This window comes from Epinephelus lanceolatus, chromosome 10, assembly GCF_041903045.1.
Source record: "Epinephelus lanceolatus isolate andai-2023 chromosome 10, ASM4190304v1, whole genome shotgun sequence".
NCBI lineage: Eukaryota > Metazoa > Chordata > Actinopteri > Perciformes > Serranidae > Epinephelus > Epinephelus lanceolatus.
The window spans coordinates 32,074,280-32,097,228 of NC_135743.1; the positions used below are offsets into that span (position 1 = coordinate 32,074,280).

Sequence of the window (22,949 nt, forward strand, 5' to 3'; positions counted from 1 at the left end):
GTTAGTCTTTGCACGTGACGTTGCCAGCAGCTGTTACTGTATGTTCAGCACACTTTATAAGTGTTGTGCATATGAGTGTGTGAGTATACGTGTGTGTGTGTGTGTTGGTGCCATATGTCTCTTTCCCCAGATACAGCTTCATATCAGCTCCAGAAAGCAAAGGAAAAGAGCCAAAAGACTAACAGTCACCCGCTGTACACTGCAGTCAGCACACATGCCATTTACACAGGCACTCAGTAACAGAGGAAAACAAGATACCTACCAATGAGGAATATGGTTAAAAAAAAAAAAAGTAAGAAAAGAAAAAAATATAGAAAGGTTTTTATGCATGCATGTGTGATCCCGTGTGGTTTTTCTAGTTCTGGACCGTGACACTTTATCCGTCCTCTATTAGAATCCCTGAATCCAAACTTGTGGTATTCAATCATTTTGATTAAAAGCCGCAGTCTCTAACAGAAGTGTTGGGAGTGGAGCTGCACGGCGGCCCGCCACGTTTGAGAATTCATATATTTTCATAAACTTTTAACAATGTCAATGAGACACGTCTTCAATCTTTGGCCGCGCGACGGCGGGGCATTCAATCTTTCTTTAGCTTTTCGACAGAAAATTTGAATACAAGTGCAGTGTTATTAATGTGACAGTTCATATGGAGGGCTTCATGGGGGGATTTGTGAGGGGGTTTTTTATTAGTTTTGGAGACACTTGAAGCAGAGAGAGAAGGAAGGGGGAAGAAACACGCTCTGTTAGGTCAAATGCAGCTGGAGGGGCCTTCTCTGCGTTCCCAGCTAGCAGTGACGTTAACATTTTAATTTTGCACGCCCAATTAACAGCACTAACTAACCAGGGACATTAATTTCTGCTGCAGCTTCAATATTAGAGAAGCAAATACATTTTTTTCCCTGTTGTGAATCTCTTATTTATTTATCATTTTGTTTTGCACCCCCACCCTGCTCAATTTTTTTATCCAATTGCAGTCAAATCAATATCGCTCTAATTCTGATTTATTCTGTGGCATACCTATCTCTTCTCTCACTCAGTTTTAAGTGGTTGGTTGAGGGATTTATCAGAATATTGTGCAATCAACAATTTTTTGCCACTTGAGTGGATCAATCTTACCGAACTTAACATTAATCCTGTTATTGATTACCACAGAATTTCTATTCTTTTCCTTTTTGCATTAATCCTAATGTTCAGGTTTATTTGAAAGTGACCCACCAGTGAGTGATTGAAGCAGGATGACTTTGAGTGTATCACATTTGGATTGATAGGAGGTTAAATTTAGCCCGATGCAGTGCAGTGCATCTGATTGCCCTTGATGCCGTACAGGAGCAAACCCTGGCTAATATGAAATGGTTCGTCAATGCCAGATCAATGTGTACATCTTAAATGAACGCATGCTGGCTACATAATCCATAACGGTGGGTAGGGTAGAGCAGCACAGCACTGTATTGAGTGTCTGTTGTCTTTGACACATCTTTGGTGTCATGGGTGGTGCCATAGAGGCGCCTGAGAAACAGGCCAGTCCCTGTTCATATAGCTTTTATTACCATTCTCTGGTTACGTGCTATAATAACGCAGGACATTTTATCAGCATTAACTTCACTGGTGTAGATATCCATCTGTCAATATGACCATATTTATGGGATGTACATGTGTTGTACACGTGTTGTTGCATCATCTGTGTTTGTACCTACATACCATTTGTGCGCACATGGCTGTGTGTGTGCATACATGTTTTTCTATTAAGATTTCAAGAGGATTGATGTTGCTAATAGGTACATGAATTTATATCTGTTGAAATGGATTGAAACTCTGGAGAGTCTTACTGGTGTGTTACTGATTAAAATGAGTCATTACAGTCAGTTAAAGGGTCGGGTACCCAAATCTGAAAAACATCATATATTTTTCCTTGAAATTAATGGGATCAAGCTGCACAGATCATTTTGGTTTATTTGTCCTGGTTTTGAAGTATCTGTTGAATAGATTTTAATTTGTCCTCTCTGAACATATAATTTAACAAGATCGAATATGTCTTCTCACAAACAGTATAAGTACACCATCTACTTTTATTCCAACTTCTCTGTCTGGTATGTTACAGCTCAGTTAACAAGAGTGCCTTCTAAAAATTATGAAATAGAAGCTGATGGTACAAATATGTCTTTTAAATAAACCATGCCAACTCATTGTCCCGTTAGCAACCAACCTAATTAGCTTGCTAACAGAGAGTTAGCAAGCTTGTTAGTGTGGCGCTATTTTTCCTTCTTTAATTGCTAAAACCAGGGTGTTAGTGGTTACTTTGTCAGCTACAGTAGTTCACCAACTATTAAAGCTACTTTTTAATGTAGAGAGCAACACAAACAAAAATGTATTCATTTCCTAGCGTGGCAATTTCTGAACCTATCGGCCTTCAGTGTGATGACAATAGCCTGACATTCAGGCCTCCTCCATGCACCGCAGTTCCAGACAATATTTTGACTAATCTCTAGATCTCCACATGAATCCAGATAAATTAGAAAAAAGCTTATTAAAAACTAAATAATCATCTGGCGATAGCCGATTGGTTCCAAGATTGGATTTCAGCCAATGTATTCTGTCTCTTTTGCTCTCCACACACACTGTTTACCTGAAGGCAGAGATAGAGATCTCAAAACCTGGTGAAAGTATATGAAAACTATTAAAGGTAAGCAAGGATGTATGTACTTTAGTAATTTTGGTGAACAGACCCTTTCAATTTAACTCCTGTTGGTTAACATATGCTGCATAAAAATGTCCCCTTTCTCTAAAAAGGCCAGTATGTTACCCCAAATATCAGTCGAACCCTTGTGTTTATTTTCATCTGCACCTGAGCATTACATGTTTCTTTGTACTGTGTTGTGTGCATGTTCCAGTTAGTTGCACACTGTCTTGCACACAGCCTGTATGATGTTTTTTTTTTTTTTTGTTGACTTGCGGACCCTCCCCTGCTCTGAGCTGAGTTTCTCTCAGCCTCTGCTGTGTATCGCCGGCCTGTTGTCAGCAGAATGGATGGAGTCCGTCCCCCCCAGTGAAAACCTGGCCAGACACCGAGCGCTAACCCACTGGATAACAGATAGACACAGACACCCCACATCCCTTTTGGGGATTTGAAAGGGGGGTTCGGAGTCTGTCTGTGTGTGTTGTGTCTGTGTGTACGTGTGAGTGTGTGTGTTCCGAGAGCGATCCCGTGGTCGTTTGTAACCCTGGCACTCTCATAGCACCTGCTGCCCAACCCAGGCAGCCTAGTAATGATGCAGACTGATGATGTTAATAAGAAGAGGTGCCCCCCTCGGCTACAGAGCTCAGGCAGGACACACATGCCCACTTATACACACACACAGACATACATGCGAAAATATACATACACGCGCACTCACAAAAACAAATAAATGTACATTTAAGCTTTTTGCACCATTCTATAATCACACGGTTCATTCGCACACACATACAGTACGTTACATCCACAATTCCTCAGAAAGCCTCTGTTTGGTTTGTTCAAGGTGGGAGGCGGCTGAGCTGAGAAACACTACCTCCCTATCTGTACAGAGATACAGAAATAATAATGGAAATAAAAATGTGTTGGTGCGTGCGGTGAAAGTCTTTCCGCTGGAAGGAAGAAAAGGGAATTATCACATATAGTGATGTCTTCATGCATGTAGCAATACTCTGTCTCTTTTTATTTAAGAGATAAACATCAGTAATTGGTGGCTGATGTACGGTTTCTAGGCTGCATTCGCTACAGGTAGATATATACAACCGTTCTCTTTTAATCTGTGTGTGCACGGCGGTTTCGCAGGATTCAAATGTTTGTTCTCGAGAGCTTAATCTCTTGTTTCAGTCATGATGTTGCTGTGTAGTAAAACCTGGCTGGAGCCTGGCTAGTACAGGTTGCTAGTTACTATATGTCTCCCTCCGCAGTGTCTTCTCTTTTATTTTGCCTCACAATCCGGAAGAATTGATGGAGTCGCTGTGTTTATTCCGGCAATGTCAGCACAGCCCGCACACACTTCCACTCTCTCTCTTCCTCTTCCTCTGTCTCTCTCCCCTTCTCTCTCACGAGGTAAACATATTTTGCAGAAAAGCTGACGGAGAGCTTGTTTTAACAACCTCAAGGTCAGCAAGTCAAAGCCTGCAGTCGTCACGCCAGCCTCGCTGTGTGTCGGTGGCCTCTGCGTGCGTGTGTGTGTGTACGACTGTGCGCGGATGCATGTGTGTGTTACAACAGTATGGCATCTCCATGGCAGATTTATACCTCACCGTGCACCTTCAATAATTCAATAACAGTGCCTGTGTCTCCTCCCCAGCTCTCAGTGTCATTATAGAACAGGGCTAAATGCCACCAGGCCTAGTCCTTCTCTCCGTCGGTGTCTCTCTGCTGCAGAGCAGCGGCACACACACAATGTGCCCACACACGCACACATAAACACACACTCTGGTGTGCTCCTCTGCTGCCCCACTTTCTGCCGAGCTCCCACAGCTTAGCAGGCTGTCTCCTGTTGCAAATGTTGCTAAAAGCCTGCTATATTTGTCATATAAGTTCATTTCCAGCTACAACCTGGTTACTGTCATCTCCTCTTCTACACAACCGATACTCCTTGGTGACCACCATTGCATTCAGCCATGATGAGCATCAAAATCAGTCAGTTCCGCTGTTCCTTCACCTCTTTTATGGCCTGTCGATGGCTCCTCCCTGTGGTGCGAGGCTGTTTTAACCCTCCTGACCTGTCTCCTAGCCCTGCTTAGCTGAATCCTGGACATCCGTGACTCCTTCGGTATTACGGAGCTCCTTCAATCTCTCCCATCGATCCAGTTCCCCCCCTCTGTTGCTATGTGCTTCAACCCCTCTCTGACCCATTCTCTACTGCCTCATAGTCCTGTCTAGTAATGTGCCCTGTGCAATGCCCTCACCGTGCATGCTCTTATGTGTGTGTGTGTGTGCACGCATGTGTGTGTTCGCCGCTGACCTGAGTGATGAGTGGTGACCCTCTGGCTGGCGCCTGGCGTCCTCCTCACTCCTATTGATTAGATCTGAGGTTTCATACAGTAGCCGCCTCACGTGACTCTGTCATTTACTGTCTCTCCTCTGTCTACGACCTGTCTTGCACACACAGACACACACACAGACACACACACACGTGCGCATACATTCATTCAGTCACTTATGAAGCACGTGTGTAAGTGATGAGCTCGTTCTCGTCTGCACTAATGAATGCGAAAGAGGTTAAAGGACCAGGATCCATATTGCATGTATGAACATACTCAGGCATCCAGGAAAATGAGTTTAATTAAGAGACAACAGATGCAGCATGCTAACTGCTTGTATCATTTAGCTTATAGCTACGGAATGAGTCAGCAGCAGAGTTAAGTGCGAGTGAAGGATCAGAGAGAAAGCGAGGATACAGCTGTCAATGTTAATATACATCTTAGGGTTTGATTTGATTTGATGGAGTGCGATCTGCAAGTCTTTCATTTTTTAACATGCCAGGTCGTTTCCTGCCCTCACAGCCTTTGGTAAACAGCGTCCTCAGAAAAAACTAGACCTTTGTGTGTGTGTGTGTGTGTGTGTGTGTGCCTCTTCCACTCAGTCTTTGCCACAGTAATGCTCAGGTTAAGTGTAGTTGCAGGCTATTATACATCATTAGGGTAAGTAAGGCTCAGGCTGCGCGGCAAGAGAAATGGACTCTTTCAGATGCTTCATTCCTCACCGGCCATGGCTGAAATAGGACCTGACGTCACACACACATACACACACATGCTCGTATGCAGGCACAAACAGCTGCACGGAGCAAGCAGCTAGCCACTTATCCAGTCAGTCAGTCACAAATCACCCTGTCAATCAGGTGGTTTATAGAGGCTAAAGTCTCCTGATCGCGCTAGTCAGTCAGTCCAGCATGCCACTCTACTTCCACAGCGGAAATTGAAGCATTCTTAATGGATGTGTGTGAGTGTTTTATTGTGTTTTCATGTTTTATGATACATGTTAACACCAGCCACACTGGATTTAGAGTGTGGTAATTTCCTCTAACCCTGTCAATTAGAGTCAGGCAGGAACATGGGTTAGATATAGGCCTTTCATTAACATTAGAGATTAACTATCCAGTATGATAGATAGGATGCAGTTTATTTCTGTAATTAATGTTGCATTGATTAATAATAAATTGAACTTTAAAAAAAATAGTTTAATTCCAACTTAATGCTAAGAAAAGAGATTGAAGGGTAAACATCGATTCTAAATCATTTTGAGAATTATTTTGCCATGAAAATTGGCTTTGACGTTGGCTGTCGGCATGTCCATCATAAAATATGAGTGTAAGCGTCATGCTCCAAAAGCCTGTGTGAGTCAAAACCCATGAACACATTGCTTTTTAGTGCAATCAAACTAGCTGTGCAGACTTCATGGTTAGTTTTAGGCAATAGTCAGGTAGATAAAGAGAAATGTCCTCTGTTACCTCTTTGAGCTTGCTGTATTTCTTATGCAGAGGGGCACAGTGGTGTCCTCTGCCCAGAGGATGGACCTCCAGCTGGGTTTAAAGACAGAGGCCGGCTGGATGGCAGAGCCACAGGAACGTGGAGGTGATAGATGAAGGAGGGCAGGAAAAAGACTAATTGTTCTCATTACAGAACAAATAAAAATCAATACCTCTCAAAGCGAGGGGGAGGTGGTAGTGGTCTTGAAGGGCACTGTAGTTATTGCATAGGAGTGGATTTTGTTGGAATTACAAGTGGTGGCGAAGGCGCAGTGGAACCGATCACATTTGAATGCTAATTCCGATAAAGGACAGTTAGATTAATAGATGTGGCGGTCCAGCGCTGGTCCTTCCCCCCATAAAGCGGTGGGGGTGTTTGAGATTGAAGTTTTAAATGCAATTAAATGAGAAAACACAAGGCAAAAAAGGGGAGATATTTCCCCAATTTTTTCAAATTAAAGCAGGAAATTTCATTACCAGGGGAGCATATTTTACACAGGCAATTACAAGGTTAATACATCTTCAACATCCCCCCTTAAAGTCCTCATATATTTGTTCAGGGATTTTGTTCTTGTATTTTAGTTTAATTGGCTATGCAGAGGCTATGCAGAAGGTCTGTGTAGTACTAACACACACACACACACACACACACACACACACACACACACACACTCAAATGCATTAGATTCTTATACATTAATTCCCTTGAGGTTTAGTCTTAAACAAGACCACTGTAACTTTTACCTAATTCAGCTACAAGCCCTGATATAATCTGCTCACTATGACGAGTGTCCCCAAAACTCAAAATGTCCTCACAAAAGTAGTCAAGAGCTGTCACAAGTCAGTCCTCACAAATAAAGCTAAACCAAACTGCATATGCGTCCCCTCACACACACACACACACACACACACACACACACTATTTTTTCATAGAGCGCCCTGGCAGCATATTGTGTGTGCGTGTTGCACAAACAGATAGTGGCTCTGGTCTGGTTTCTGTCTGATACAGATGACAGCATTGTGTGCATGTGTTTCTGAATGTGTGTGAGTGTTTGCCTATGTACTGTGTGTGTGTGTGTGTGTGTTTATGTTTATGTGTGAGGCTGCAGACTTAAAGAGCAGCTCTCACTCACATGTTGACATTTGATTTTCTGAACATAGAAAGCAACAGCATGGAAACAGTGCTCACACCTTTTGTGTATGGAGAGTAAAACTCATCATCAATCGATGACAAACTTTTTAAAACTTTACGAGGCACTTTAAAAAATGCGTTAAAACTAAGAAAAAATAATAAAATCAAATAGAAGAGAATTTAATAGTTGCTTTAGAATGAATTTGTAGGGAAAATGGGTTTTAAATAAGAAGTTTAAAATACCAAAGGGGTCTGCGCTGTAACGTGTCGATGCCAATCTCCTCAGAGTTTCCTCTCTGTCAGGTTGTTTTCCTCTGATTTAGCCTGTCTTACAGCCGTAGGGACACCACACTGTATGATAGAAATTCAACAGTGAAGCAAATTGGCAGAGCCACAGAGGGCGGATCGACAGCGAGAAGACAAGCTGGGAAGGAGGCGGAGTGCAGAGGAGGCAGTGTGAAAGATAGAGCGCGAGTGAGATGGAGATGATGATGGAGGGAGAGAGAGGCTGTGGTGGTTTATATAACATCTCCAGGATGGTCTTTGGCATGCATCAGGGGGCTGAGCCATCAATCACTCCATCTGTGTAAAATCACGAGCTGACTCCAATATTGCTAAATATTTATACTGTCACATACACACAGGCGTGCAGATGAAAAGAGTCATTCATTAGGGCCTTCTCAGGCCTGTCAGCCTGGAGATGGAGATTAGAGAAGCAACCTCCCACCGCGCCTGCCTCTCCTCTCACCAAGCTCCTCAGCCCTATATATAGAGCCATCAGGACGATAAATATCTCCAGCATGCCTCTGTTAGGTAAATACCCAGTAAATATGGCAGGAAGGATAGAAGACTAAGCCAAACAGACCTGTGTGTCTGTGTGTTGTATATGAGTGTGAGTGACTCAACAGGGAACAATAGGGACTTGTCATACAACATTCTGTATGGATATACTGTAGATGGCCAGGCTATGATTTAGTTTGCCTTAGTGATGTTTTGGTGAATAAAAAGGTGGGTAAACTGTTATTTTAGCTGATGATCACAAGCAAAACGACCATTAAAACAATATTGAAATCAGATTATTTTCAGAGAGGCATTACTGTGCTGGAAGAATTTGCTCTTTATATAAATCTGTCCTCATAACTCACCTTGGTTTAGGACTACATACTGTGAGGTCTGTGTCATAGGGTTGTTTTGCCCATAATATACCACCCAGTGTTTGGGGATTTTGACCCAGCTTGAGCCCTACAGCTTGACCTTTCCCCTTTAGTACAAAAATAAAGTGCTGGAATAGCCCTTTAAAGGAATATACTGACAGAAATGGAATATAACTTTGATAACTTTGTTTTCATTAGTGTATATTCACTCAAAAATAAGACTTTGTGTATTCGTTACCTTAGAATGAGCCATTTCTATCTACATACGGACAGTGGCAGAGTCCACCATGTTGTTTCTACAGTTTCCCAGAACAGGCATATCAAGCACTGGCTCTGGATAGGGCCATTCATATTTCTGCCTTTTTTTGCATCAGCCACCATTGTTCTCCTACACTCTTGGCACACGGGATAAGTTTCAATCTGCAACCTCACAGCTAAATGCCACTAAATCCTACACACTAGACTTTTATTGTGTTGTATTGCTATCAATGTCTCACTGCCATCAATCTGTAGTTGCACCACAGAGCGCCTTTTTTTTTTAAATAGAGGAGCAAAGGAGAAAGAAATCTGAACTATATTTACTGATATGCAGAAGAATACCTTTGCTCTTTGTCCTCTATGTACATAAATTAAGGCTACAACTAACAGTTACTTTCTTTATTACTCATAGTGTTGCACTTGCTCACACACTCAAAAGTCACAAACAGTCTGAGATAGTTTGTAAAGAATGAAAAAAGAGAGCTTGATAGAAAAGTGCCTCATCACACTGGGCCAAACTCTGCCAATCTGTGCTGTCGGTTTGTCGGTTTCAAAAAGTTTGAGAAACTGTGGGACGCAGCCGCCCCCAATTTTGACATGAGGAAGGTGAAGGGAGATGGGGTTTCCAAAGCTATTTGACCGTCCGACAGGCACTTCGTGTGGAGCATACTGATGTCTTAATGTCCTCAGATCACTTGTAGAAAAGCAGCAAATCCTCACAATTTATTTGCCAGAACTAAAGAATGTTGGTTTTTGATTGTTTATCAGACAAACAAACAAACAAAATTGATGATGCCACATGGGCAGATCTGACTGTTGTCTGAGATCTTGTAGACAAAACAATTGATCAGTCAATCAATAAAGTACTCATCAGTTGACAATCAAAATGATATTTGAACTTAAACACAAGCTTTGGATAAAGAAACCATCCTCTCCACAACTGATGGCTGTGGTCAGGCTTTAGGATTTAGGCCTCTTTGATTCCCGGTCTTGGCCTCTGCACTGACATCTTCCACAGCAATCTGCTTCTGTCTTTTCGTCTATATTCTTCTTTTATTCTCCCCAAACCAATCCAGCCTACTTCATTTCTCCACCCAGTTTTTTTGAAACTCTGAAGCGAGCCATTATGTTGTGATTATTCATTCCATCCGCCTTGACGGACCTCAGATCAGTGCGCGGGCCAGGCCTTGGAAACAAAAAGACATCAGCAACATCATCTTCACACTGTAATTACGAGAATGGGGGTTGGGGGGTGTGGGGGGGGATTTCATTTTGATTAGCAAAAAAGCTTTTATTCTCAAACTCACATCCATAATTAATCATTAAATCATGGGAGAGTGAGTGAGAGGGATAGATAGGGGGACACAGTGAAAGGAGGATGGAGGGATGGATGGAGGGATGTAGCAATGGAGAGAAAGGGAAAAGGCATGTAATTATCTGCAGAAGTTCGACATCCCCAGTAAATCCACGGAGCTGTCTGACATGGCTAATTAAAGAAGCAATCAAAGGTCCACCTCCAGAGATTCTGAGAGAAAGAGAAGAGAAAGAAGGAAACAGGCTAGAGAGATAGAAAGAGGGCCTAATGGGGAGAAGGGGAAGGAAGGAGGGGGAATATGGGAAAGAAGAGTGTTGTGATCTTTGTTATTGTTTCATATGTCAACCGTCCCTCTTGGATTCTTGGATGAGGCTCTTACACGCCTTCTCTCTCTTTTCGGTCTCTCCTTTTTTCTGCTTGCATCAGGCCATCACACTGTGATCATTTCTGACCTTCATCTGCAGAGTGCAAATAGCTGCAATTTGCAGCATCGGGGAAAAACAGCCGGCACACTCCAACAAAAAGTTGTACATTAGTCATATCTGGTTAGTCATTTTTTTAAAAGTTGAAATGATGCATCTTCTGATGCTTTTCTGGGGCACATAATCAGTGATGTAACCTGCAGTCATCAGGTGTTTCAGGCCTTTCAGCATCAGACGCCTTCTCGCTGGCAGCCCTGCTGAGGTTGATCAGGCCTCACTTTGTGCAACTGTAGCAACCTCCCACACACTCACTCTTTTTATCCATAGCCAACCGAATGACGTCCTAGCAGCCTCTGCGTCGCGGTAGATGACGCTTGTCTCCTCTGTGATGCACTTTCCTGCCGAAGCACTGCATCCTGTACTAACTGTACTGGCTGACCAAGCCGTGTGAATTTAAAAATCCCCTCCAGGAAGTGGTTAGCACTGTTGGCCTATTTATTACTCCTTGAGAACAATTGTTACACTGGGATTTCTTACACCCGTGAATTCCATTACATCTCCAAATCTTGAAGTGAATCTTTTCTTGCTGCAGTTTTCTTATAATCAGTTCTTTGTGTTATGAAATACAGTAGCATGTCGTTGATTAGATGAATACATCTATGTTTTTTTATTTATTGATGCTAATTTCACAGCTGAAACTGTGCAATAGTACTTATCATATTGTATATTAGCTAATGGCCATAAGAGACTAGAAGGTATTCAAAGGATGGAAAGATGAAAAGTGAAGGTGTAGAGGGGATGGTTTCCCTGATGATAGGTTGTTTTTTTTTTTATTCTCTTCACCTTTCACCTCTCTTCCTGTCTTTCTCTCTCTGTCTCTCTGTCTCTGGGGGCACAGACCTGGGGGACATGAGGTAGATAGAGTTAGTGTGGACCAGATTATACTCGCACTGGGTCATCCTCTGTCAGCAGAAAAAAGAGCTGAGAGCAGGACACTGACCTGTGTTCCCTCTGACCAGTGTGTGTGTGTGTGTGTGTGTGTGTGTGTGTGTGCGTGCGTGCGTGCGTGCGTGTGTGTGTGTACACATCTCACCTTTTGAGCCCTTCCCAGCTCAATCTATGGAGCACTACCGTATATATCACTGTTCAGAGTTTGGGGTGTGATGCCATACTTGCTTATGGCAATTCTTGTTTTTCATGTGTTCATGTTTATATGCCAGTATTTCAGATATGTTTTTATAATATTTAAAATCTGTTCCCCCTGATGCATGTGTATCTGTTCCATGCAAGAATTATTTACTCATGAATGAAGTACTTTACTTTATCAGGGCATCCATGTTCCACGACTAGTCTTGTTTACTTATGTCAGGTAGCAATTTCCTGTTTTCGGGAAGGAGTTACGCTCAGTGTTTTAGTTACATAACTTGCTTTTTAGCTGCCAGTTAAAACATGCTTTAGTTAAGCTCTGCTCTAATTTTTCACCTTGTGTGATTGTTGCATGCAGGTGAAACAGCTCATGTGAGGCTGACCTGACGTTATTTATTCTGAAAACGTGACTAAAGTAACTGTTTGGTCAGTTATTTGTTTTCCTTTAAACCCTGGCTGAACTTGTGTTTTTTTGCAAACTGGTGCAGCAGGAATGCCTTAAAATCCACATTTGCAGATTCTGACTTGCACTCACAGCACGTTCACATTTGTGCTCACAGATGTTGAGTCAGTCTGGATATTTCAAACAACATCATTTATTCTCTTAGCTTTTACTACTCACCATACACGCTGAAGAGACACAGAAGAAAACATATAAGAGAACATGTTGCTGGGAGTTACAGTTTCCTGGCCAGACCCAGACTTTTCTCTTTATTGTAAAAGAAAGATAAACAATTTCTATACATTATAGAAAACTTTTTTTTGAAATCAGGAAACACTATAGAAAAAACAAAATGCATAACTTCCTGTGTGTGTCAGAGGATTTATGCTTCCTTTTAAGTCGTCATGAAATTGTTACAGACTAAACATTGTGTTACGTCAGCTCACGACAGAGAATAACAACACATTCATTAACGTCAGCAGATCATGTAAAAGATGTTCACTCTTTCTTTAACGTCCAACTGAAGTCACTGACGGATTAATATTGGCCTTCAGAGCCACCGTATCGGTGTTACAGCCCAGAAGGCCCTTCTGTCAGTCTGTGCCCTCATTCTCTTCTGTTTATTCGTCCTTGGGGTGTGTTCGGTGCGTCTCCATCTCTCTCTCTCTGCCCAGTCCACCCGGTGTCAATCTGGCTGCTGTATAATTGGTTGTTTTTTGGTCGGCCGGCCTGTCCTCCCTGGCGTTGATTCATGGCGTTTGTAAAGGTGACAGTAGCGGCTGTCCCTACCAGACAAAGTAGAGCCATCACTAGCCAGACCTCAGCTGACCTGCTAGTTTGTGCGTACGCACACACTCGCACAGAGGCAGACACACACATACACGCATAGGAAACACATGCAGCTTCGCCTGAGGCCTCACAGGGGAGGAGCGGCAGGTAAGGTCATCATGTACACAACTCGACCAAAGTAAGATCCTAAAATACACACACACATTACAGTGAATAAACACATACACATATGGGTGATATTCTTTTTGTGGTATGCAAAGAAATTTATGTAAATGTATAAATCTCAATGCTGTTTAGACTCATAAACACTTAACATACACTGTCTGTATGAAATATTTAAAGACATATGCACATAAAAGCTGTATACTTAGCCATACTGTATATTACTATACATATCCTGCAGTAATATTTAAAGAAATTCATACACATACATTATGAATAATTAAACACAATGACAGAAACTGCACACTCATTTTTCTATACTGGAATCTCCGTATGGAACAACCTGCCCCTGCATATATAGCAAAGCCAAACAAAAGCAATTTGTAAAGCAAAAGTGAAGGTGGATTTGTGGGGATTGTTGCTTGTTCACCTTTGAGGGAGGAAATTTGAGCACTGGTTGTAGAGTTGCAACAGGAACGAGCAGGTTTATATTGTAATTTGTTAGTTTGCATTGATTTGTATGGTACTATGTATTGTGTTTGTTGTTTCCATTGAGGACCTCTTTGGAAATAAGTGTTTTTAGTAGTGCTTTTAAGCGCTGTCCTCTGGGATTTTTGTGTCATGATACCCCTCTGAGTTGCTGTGCTTTTAAATTCCTGATAAAAATCACATCAAAATATAATAGATATAAAATAACAACAAGGGTTTGTTTATATAGCACCTTTGCTTAACCAATTAAAAATTACTTTATAAGTAAACAATGCCTGAAATCATTGAAATACAAGTAGAAAAATTAAGGGAATCAATAGAAACACAGTTTTATAAAGATAATAATGAAATGCATACACACTTAAATGTCTTAAACACCAAGAAACACCCACATACGCACACACTGTCATATCTAGGCCTTCCCTGGTGACCTGGATACACCCAGAACTGACACTTTATCTACTTAGTAGTGTCACCTTCAGAAGCCACACACACTTACACCGCCTCGTCTGTAAAAATCCCCCCACAAATAACAGCTATATGTGTGTCAGGTTTAGGGGTCTCCATCATGCTCTTTTTAAGGCACCGGCTTCATATCTATAATTGAAGGTAATCGGCTGGTAAAAGGATTGTAAAGGGTTTTGTGTTGTAGTTAAGAATTGATCATAAGCTCTGGCTTTTTCACGGTCCTGCCATTGACCTTGTAATTGATTTGGTGAGTGTGTTTTTTCTCCTCTCATGTTATGGTTGATATACTGTGTTTGACTTTGCTTGCTGTAGTGTCTATTGTGGTTGAGTTTTTGTCTTTAATGTGTGTTTTTTTGCACTTCTATCTTTGTGAGGACCAATTAGGATTAGTGTGTAGTACATAAAGATTTAGGTGAGGAATAAATGTAGCTTTACAACCAGTGTTCCCACAAGTGTAACAACACTAAGGTGTAGGTGTCATGTGTGCTCGCCTGATTACATGTATATGTGCGTGTGAGCTTACATTTGCCATGAGCTGACCTGTGTTACAGCGAGTGTAATTGATTGTGTGTGTGTTGGTGTCTCGGTGTTAAGGTTAATTTCTCTAACTGCTGGTAAGTGCTGTCTGACCGCTCCCGTGGCGGCCTCTCCGAGCTGAAGTAATGCCACTTAGAGGCCCTGGGGCCCCCGCCGCTGGCCAGCCCATTGATCCACTGATCAATAATTGCATCTGTACCGTACACTGAGCAGGGAGGCTCCCCGCACTGACCTGACGCTAACACACCGGCTGGTGTAAGGCAAGGCAGTGTCGCCACACAAATGGTTAGCAAACTGCAGCCCAGGGAACACCTAAGAGGGTCCAGAGGAGTCTCCAAAATCAGGTTTAGTTTAATTTCGGTATCATCTCATTCATTAGGAGAACAGATTCACTTTCATCACCATCATATCCCCACGTAGTGCAATACTTTAAGACTGTGGGAACAAAGCAGAGCAAAAGAATAAGTGCACAGTGAATACAGCATTTCGACTCTACAACTGCTTTTTAACAGTAATAATAAGGTTGATTTCTGGGACACACTTGTGGATCTGTTGGACTGTATATATGACCATAATTCTTAGCAACTAGATCTGATATTAAAGATCACTTTTACGGCATATTACCGCCCTTGCCAATGGTAGTGGCAAAGAAAATCTGCACTTTGCGTTTGACATTTGATTTACTGCGAAATATAGACTGCAACCACAAGATATTGCGCATTTGTAGTCCTTTTTACAGACACACATCCCTCAGTCTTTTCCACTCATCCTATTCTCCTTACTGTTTTCTCTCTGACTCTTTGTCTCTGATGTCTTCTATATTGCTTATTTAGTGGTAAATTCTCACATAAGGGTTGCGGTATACCGGTATTGACAATCACTGTGATATTTAAAAAGGAAATATTGATTGTTAATAATCCACATATGATAATATTGTGCGAATAATCCAGTGCTGATTAAATAATTTCTGTTTATTTACATTCTTGCTTTGTTTCCCTCCCCAAGTGCCAACTAGTTGCCTTTTCATTATCCATTAAATGTTATTGCTCTTTTTGCACTCTTTTGTACAGTTAGTTACAAACTCCTTCGACCTCCCTACATTTGTATTTTGAATGTAATTCATTTGCCCAAAAAAAAGACACAAAACACACAATGAACAAGTCAAAGATTATTTTGACTGATTGCTAATTTTCTATAAATATCGCAACAATAGCCTTATCATGAACACACTTTGCCACGATAATCGAGTTGTGAAACTTGATTTTGTGCCAGCCCTATTCTCACTTGAACCAGTCATCTGTATAGAGAAATAAAATGGCATTCACATACCTCTACAGGATGTTTAAATCTGCTGTGCAGAGAATTAGCATTCATTAAGTGCATATAATAAGTAAAATTCCCCCCACATATACTCTGAGCTCTGTACGAGTTTATCATTAGTCAGTGACTCAGTTTTAATGTAAGACTCTCCTGTCATCTGGAAATCAAAATGACATCACCGCCTGTCTCTGCATCCTTTTCTTCCTCCTGTTGTTTTATTCCTCTCAGGGAGCCTCCATCTTGTTTCAGATCACAGCCAATAAAGCAGCCTGTCTCTCCCTCTCTCTCATCCTCTCTCCTACTTCCTGTTAAAGGAATCAGTCAGTCAGAACACTCAAAACACATATTAAACAGGCATCAGCCTCTCGCCAGGGCCAAATCACGCTGTTCAAATGTTGTTCTTCCACCGGGAGCGCAGGACAACTGAAGAGATGGGATCTGCAACATTAACTTGATTCACGGCTGCGGCGACTGAGTGACACTCCATAAACCTCAGCGGGCTGCCGCTGGGTCCCGCCGACAGCACCCCATGGCTAATGTGACACACACTAGCAACGCATAGCCTTACCACCCCCACAGCACTACACACTCTCAGTCACACACACACACACACATATAAGCAAGCACACGCAGGGTTTGGCATATACATACAAATACGTATAGTAGCACATATTGTACAGACGCACACCAGTAGAGTCTGACCTTAACATTCCACCCACATATTGACACATGCATACAACATGTGAATTCAGAGACTCGCATAAATGCATTAACACACATTCGGCACTAACTGGCAAAACGGAGCTTTACCAAGCTGAACATACACATGCAGTCAGAAGTTCACACACTAATATGCCCCCTCTCTCTTAAAACACACACACACACACACACACACACACACTCATATATAAACAGGTTTTATGATAATGCAGCAGAAACTGCACAACCATTGAGTTATTGTCCTCTCCAGTCGACCTCTCAGCTCGCAGCGCTTTGGCGTAGGCAGTTAGCATCGGCCCTGTAGCTCTGTGTAAATAGGTAACCTCTGCTGCTCAAAATGCCAACTTCCTCTGGCTGTATTCGACAGTGCTGACTCCCTCCACACACTAACTACTGTGCTTGTCACTTGAGATACAAATAGCAGAGTCCGAATTGATATTTACTACACAGACTTGTTGCCTGTGTACTGCAGCGTCACAGTGGATGTTTTTTTTTGTTTGCTTGCCTTTAAAGAATCGTATACTGTTATCTTAAACTACATAAATAAGGATGGAGAGATATGCAGTAGATAAAAAGAGATAAACAGAGACTCATAACACGAGAGAGGAGACAGGCTAGAAGAGTTTAAGACAGACAGAAAGACAAATGCAGCAGACCGATCTAAAGTCTTTGACTTCTGATCAGAATCAGGGAGATGTGAAAAATTGCATAGCATAGTAGGTCACAGATGCTCCAGAATACCAAGAAACCTCCCTCCGAACAAGGTCCTGTTCTGATTGCCCTTTATACTAAAAGTAGACTGTTCCAGAGTCTGTAGTAACGACTCTTACCAGGTATAAAAACACACAAAGAGAGAATTCCTCTGAATGGACATGAGTGAGTGAAAACAGCTTTGTCCTCAGAAAATCACCCCTGTCCATCTACACTTAAAAGACCACACTCTCTCTCTGCTCTCAGAATATCAGTTTTTGTTCCGTGACATCTCGGTTTGTAAATTCTCTTACCATTTGTTAAGCCCATTATGATTCAACAGCAGAAAACACTGGCTAACTCTTCCACTTTTTTGCACAAATCAAAATAAGTCTCTGTGAAAAGAGATCTTGAAACGTCTGTCTTTTGTTCAGTCTTCTGTCTTTTTTAGCTACTCCCTAAAATAAACCTGGCAGTTACAGACAGGTGTGGGTGTGTATCTGTGCAGATTTCATTATAATCACCCAAAGTTATCATCTTCTCATTTTTTAGGATAATATTATAATAAAGTAATAAAGTGCGAACATTAGCACAGGACATTTATATACAGAGATAAGCAATCTTTTGTCACTCCTCCCATCAGATACTGGCCAAATTGAGCAATAAAACAACAATCAGAGTATCTCTTCAAAGCCTTCATCAGACAGGAAATGTGTGAGTCCTCAGCTGAACCTGGGAGCTGCGTTTAACTCTTTGACACACAACTTGACACCTTTGAAGCCTGAATTATGGTAGGACGCTCGACACTTTTGATGAGTGTGGCTTGACAGAAATTAAAGGGCCGTGCAACATTTTGAATTCATGCTTCAGCGAAATGTTTCAGTTATCTCCATGGTAACCAAACGCTATCCTCCAGCTGGTTTGTTTAGTTGCATTGTATTGTCCCTATCAGTATATATGTCCCTTTAGCGTTTTGATAATAACAGTGGAAACTGAAGAGACTTTGAACTTAACTTAACTGAAAAGATACTGGGAGCGCAAGAAAAGGAGGTTGTTAGTGCTTCCATTGTAGGGGTGGGAATCACTAGAACATCTGCAATATGATATTATTACGATACTTAAGTCACAAGATGATATTATTGCCATTTTAAATATATTGTGATATGCTGAGTATTGCGTTAAAATATATTGTGATATATTGCACTTTATTACATTTTATTTCAACTATAAATTATGCCCCCAAAGGAAAATCTTGTCAACATGTTTTATGTAATAATATAAAGTTTTCAGTCTGTTCATCTAACTTCAGTCATTTTTATTGCAGCGAAATGTGTCTAGTGGACTGATCATGATCATATTATTCTAGTAGACTGCCAAAAGCTGATTTGTATTTGTAGTAGTAAAAATTTACATAATGAAAAAAATCAATACTTGGCACTGTGTAACGATACGATACTACCACACAAAAATATCGCAGTAGTATTCTGAATTATTTTTTTCCCCCTGCCCCTAGTCCATTGAACCAAACAAGTGAGGTACAGGGTGAATATGTTTTGGTCCAACAAATCAGGGGTATGGATGAGGAGATGAAGGTCATTATTTTCGGAATATCTGCCAACCGTTTTAATGATGTGGTCACCTGGATCCAGCGCTATGTTGCCCATGGTAGGACACACAAAACACTCCTCTCTGACACAGTAGATGTGTCAGAGAGGCACTCGTGACTACCCAATCCCATTGCGTGACAAAATGTAATGGTTTCTATGACATAACAAAACTCTTCAGATGCCTGACATGAAAAGAAAGTGTCGAGTGACACCTTTTCTCTGTCTAAAATACAATATTCCTGTTGAGTGACACCCATCAAAAGTGTCAGGCACCCTTCCATAAATCAGGCTTAACTTTGCTTACAGTAATAAAGAACAATAGGTGTGTTCCTTGACAACAGCATTTGCACTCTCCGTCAGTTCAGGTCTTTACAGCTCACTTTGATGTTGGACTCACTGAACACATAAAGTGTTCACTGTTTCCTCCAGCGCTTTATGTACAAGCTTGTGCAGGTAGTCCATTTTGATAGCTTATCTGTGCAGGACTAACAGGCTTGCTGTCACCAAAGGACTTGTGGTCACTGCCTACTTGTCCAATCAGAGCAGGAGTTAAAGCTAGCACATATCTGTGTCTGTTTACACTGGAGGAGGACAGGGCACAGTTGGGTCAGAGACTGTTTGCAGCACAACTCTGACTTTCTGATCACATTGTCAACCTTGTGAGTTCAGGACATTAAATGTCAGGGGGAGATAGGAATATCAATGATTGATGAGTTTGTTCCTGTATGTACTGTGAGATCTGTGTGATCTTGTCGCTACCCTAGGGGGTAAACCTCCAAAGCTTCAACTTTTCAGGAAATGAGCTAAAAGCAACAAAAGTTCTTTTGTTACTTCCCAAAAAAGTTGATGTTTTAGCAAGATTTTGATATTTTTAAGGGTAACGTGAGCCCAAAGGGTCGCAGAATCTACAGGCTTCCAAGAGCAAACCTTTAAGTGAAACTAAAACATTGCAAATGAGGGTCAATGTAGTCTTCCCGCCACAATAATATGTGTGTGCTTTCCAGTATTTGTGCAGTAAGTTCATTTGTGCTTAGAAGCCAAGGTGTGAACAGAGTCCCCTCTTCACTGTCTCAAATTCCCATTTTTCTGCATAGATTAGCCTACAAGTGTCTGAGCCAGGCGCTGTTTAAACAATGGCATTTCTAACACTGTTCCTATCACCTTGGAAACGCCATGGCAACCTGTGATCTGAGAGGGCACAGTGTGGCTCAATTAGCACCAGCCGTATCTCACCACACTCTTCCGCCAGCCTAATATCTCCATATTCTGTCTCCTTTCGTGCATTAAGTGACACAAATATGTGAAGTGTTACATCACCTTTTATATCAACTAACTTATAGCTTTTTCTCACAGTGATGGATGCATAAACACAGTAAGTTCAACAGTTGTGGTTACCGAGAACATTAAGAGAGAGGATGAATATAAACAGGCAAGTGTGGTACTGTATGTGCAGTAATTGTCGTGCCTATTTTTGGTCTCTTGGATATGATCCCGACCATCTTGCCACTAAATTATTTTCCTTTTATATTCTGTTTGGACAAAAAAAATCCCTTCTATCTCTCATTATGGCTCCTGTTGTCTTTTCTTTCTATACTTAATTGTTATAACACATGCCATTACTGAAGGTAGATGTCAAGGGCTTTAATCCCTCACCTTTCTACTCATTTTTTTTTTCTTTTCGTTTTAGCAGTCCATGATTTGAATAAAAGTATCAGTAAAATACCCAGACTGTGAAATGTAATGTCGACTGTGTCTCTCTGTTCCCTAGGTATCGTGTCCAAGTCTTTCGAGTGTCGTCTCAAGGGTCAGGGGGCTACGTTTGTGGAAGCAGAACCAGAACCTGTGCACCATAAGAGCACATCTGAGGTATCAGGTCACGATGACTCAATCCAGCAGGTCATCATTATCCAGGGCTATGGCGACGGGGACGTGGCCATCGACCAGGCTCTGGAAGAGTCAGCCGCTGCCACCTTGCAGACACTGGCCATGGCCGGCCAGGTGGCGGAGGTGCTCCACATCACAGAAGACGGGCAAGTAATAGCCTCAGGCAGGGAAGTGGCGTCCGCAGGGGCCCACCTGGCCGGAGGCAGCACCCAGTACGTGGTGTTGGAGTCTGGGGAGGCTAAGAAAGAGCTGCGGGCTGTGGCTAGAGGAGGGGTAGCAGTCGCAGGACAAGGTCACATAGTTCCCGAGTCATCCACAGCTCTGGATGCACTCCTCAGCGCCGTCAGCGAAATGGGCCATCAGGAGGAAATGCAAGGGGAGGCAGCCGTCGTTCACGAGGTCCTGACCCCTGAGATAGCCGAGGCTGTGCAGAGCGAAGCGCAGCCGGTCGTGAAACAGGAACAGGAGGAGGTGCAGGTCATCCAGGAGGCTGGACAGGAGGAGATGCAAGAGGTGCTGCAGCTTGCCGCATCCCAGATGATGAAGGAAGGTCTAACGCAGGTTATTGTCAACGACGAAGGAACGCATTACATCGTGACAGAGCTGGACAACTGCACCTTACAGGTGGAGGAAGGCATGTATGGAGAGGCTGGGGCAGGTGACGGGGAGGTGCAGCAGGCAGAGCAGCAGGCTGGAGAAGAGATGGTGGTCTATCTGGATGGAGCTCCTCATAATATAGTTCTGGAGGAGTAGAGGAGAGAGAATAATGAAATAAGGTACATTTCATCATTTCATCTCAGTTTTCCTTGTTTAATTCCGTTTTTTTTTTTTGTTGCTGTTGTTTTTTTAACATCACATCTGTTTTTGTTTTTTTACTATATTCTCTTGGGCAACACAAACTCAGGTTAAACATCATCTATTCAGAGGGACATTGAAAGAAAAGGGTTTTGGTGCTAAGTGAGTTAACTTGCAATCCTCACAACCACCAAGACTATAATAACCACATGATTAATGCCATGCAACCTAAGAAACTAAATATATTTCCACCTGATATATTTTTGTTTTTGAAAATGCATCTAATATTCTGAAGGTCAAATGGCTCATCACAAAGGAAAATCTGCTTTCTGTTTTCTTTATGATACCTTTGTTTACCACAAGTTTTGTTTGTAATGTTAGAATTTTGACAATGACACGATGATTTGTTAATTCTTGTCTGCTTCCTTAAGTTTTGTCTTTCCATCCTTTTATAGGGATTAGTGTGTTATTAGTTATGAAAATAATAATTTGACGGATTTTGAATATCTCCAAAACAGATCTTACATATGATATATATGTAATAAAGTTGAGTTGATCATTATACATTTCAGGTTCTCATCAACCCCTCAGCTGTTTGTAAGTTCAGCTCTAAAAACCGTCACTGCAGTTTCATTTCTGACAATAAAGACTGAGTCTAATTTTTAACAACTGTGTCCAGACTTTTTCCTTAGTGGTATTTGCGGTTAACTGTCATGTCAAGCACACGTTTCAGCATCAATACTGCGATTACATGTGCCGCACAGCGTCATCATACAAGCAACATGCACATACATGCATCAGCTGATGGCTCCCATCATGCTTGCTGATCACTAACACAGTCATTATCATCACCATTATCATTATCGTCATCATGATCACCATCATCCTAATCGTCATCCTCTCTTCTCTCAACCCCATCAGGCCCATTCTGTTCATTGCATACAACACTCTCATCCTTTTTCCCCCCAGCAGTATTCAGCACTGGAGGGAGAATCAATATTCATTTAGGCCCCTACACAGGCCTGGTTTCTGATGGAGTGAGTGGGAGAGCAGTATGACGGCTGCAAACACAATGGCCGACCGCTGAAAGTAGAGAGACAAAGCACTCATACACACAGAGGGCATCAAAAGATCATC

At 41.9% G+C, this 22,949-nt stretch overlaps 1 protein-coding gene across 1 annotated transcript in view; it reads left to right on the top strand.

Moving 5' to 3' along the window:
- znf407 (zinc finger protein 407) overlaps positions 1–22,475 on the top strand; it is a 166,612-nt gene extending 144,137 nt beyond the window's left edge. Inside the window, exon 10 of the mRNA XM_033640767.2 lies at positions 20,902–22,475. Within this exon, the coding sequence (XP_033496658.2) occupies positions 20,902–21,770 (869 nt within the window). The 3' untranslated portion in view covers positions 21,771–22,475. The remainder of the gene's footprint in view (positions 1–20,901) is intronic.
- The last annotated feature ends 474 nt before the right edge of the window (positions 22,476–22,949 follow it).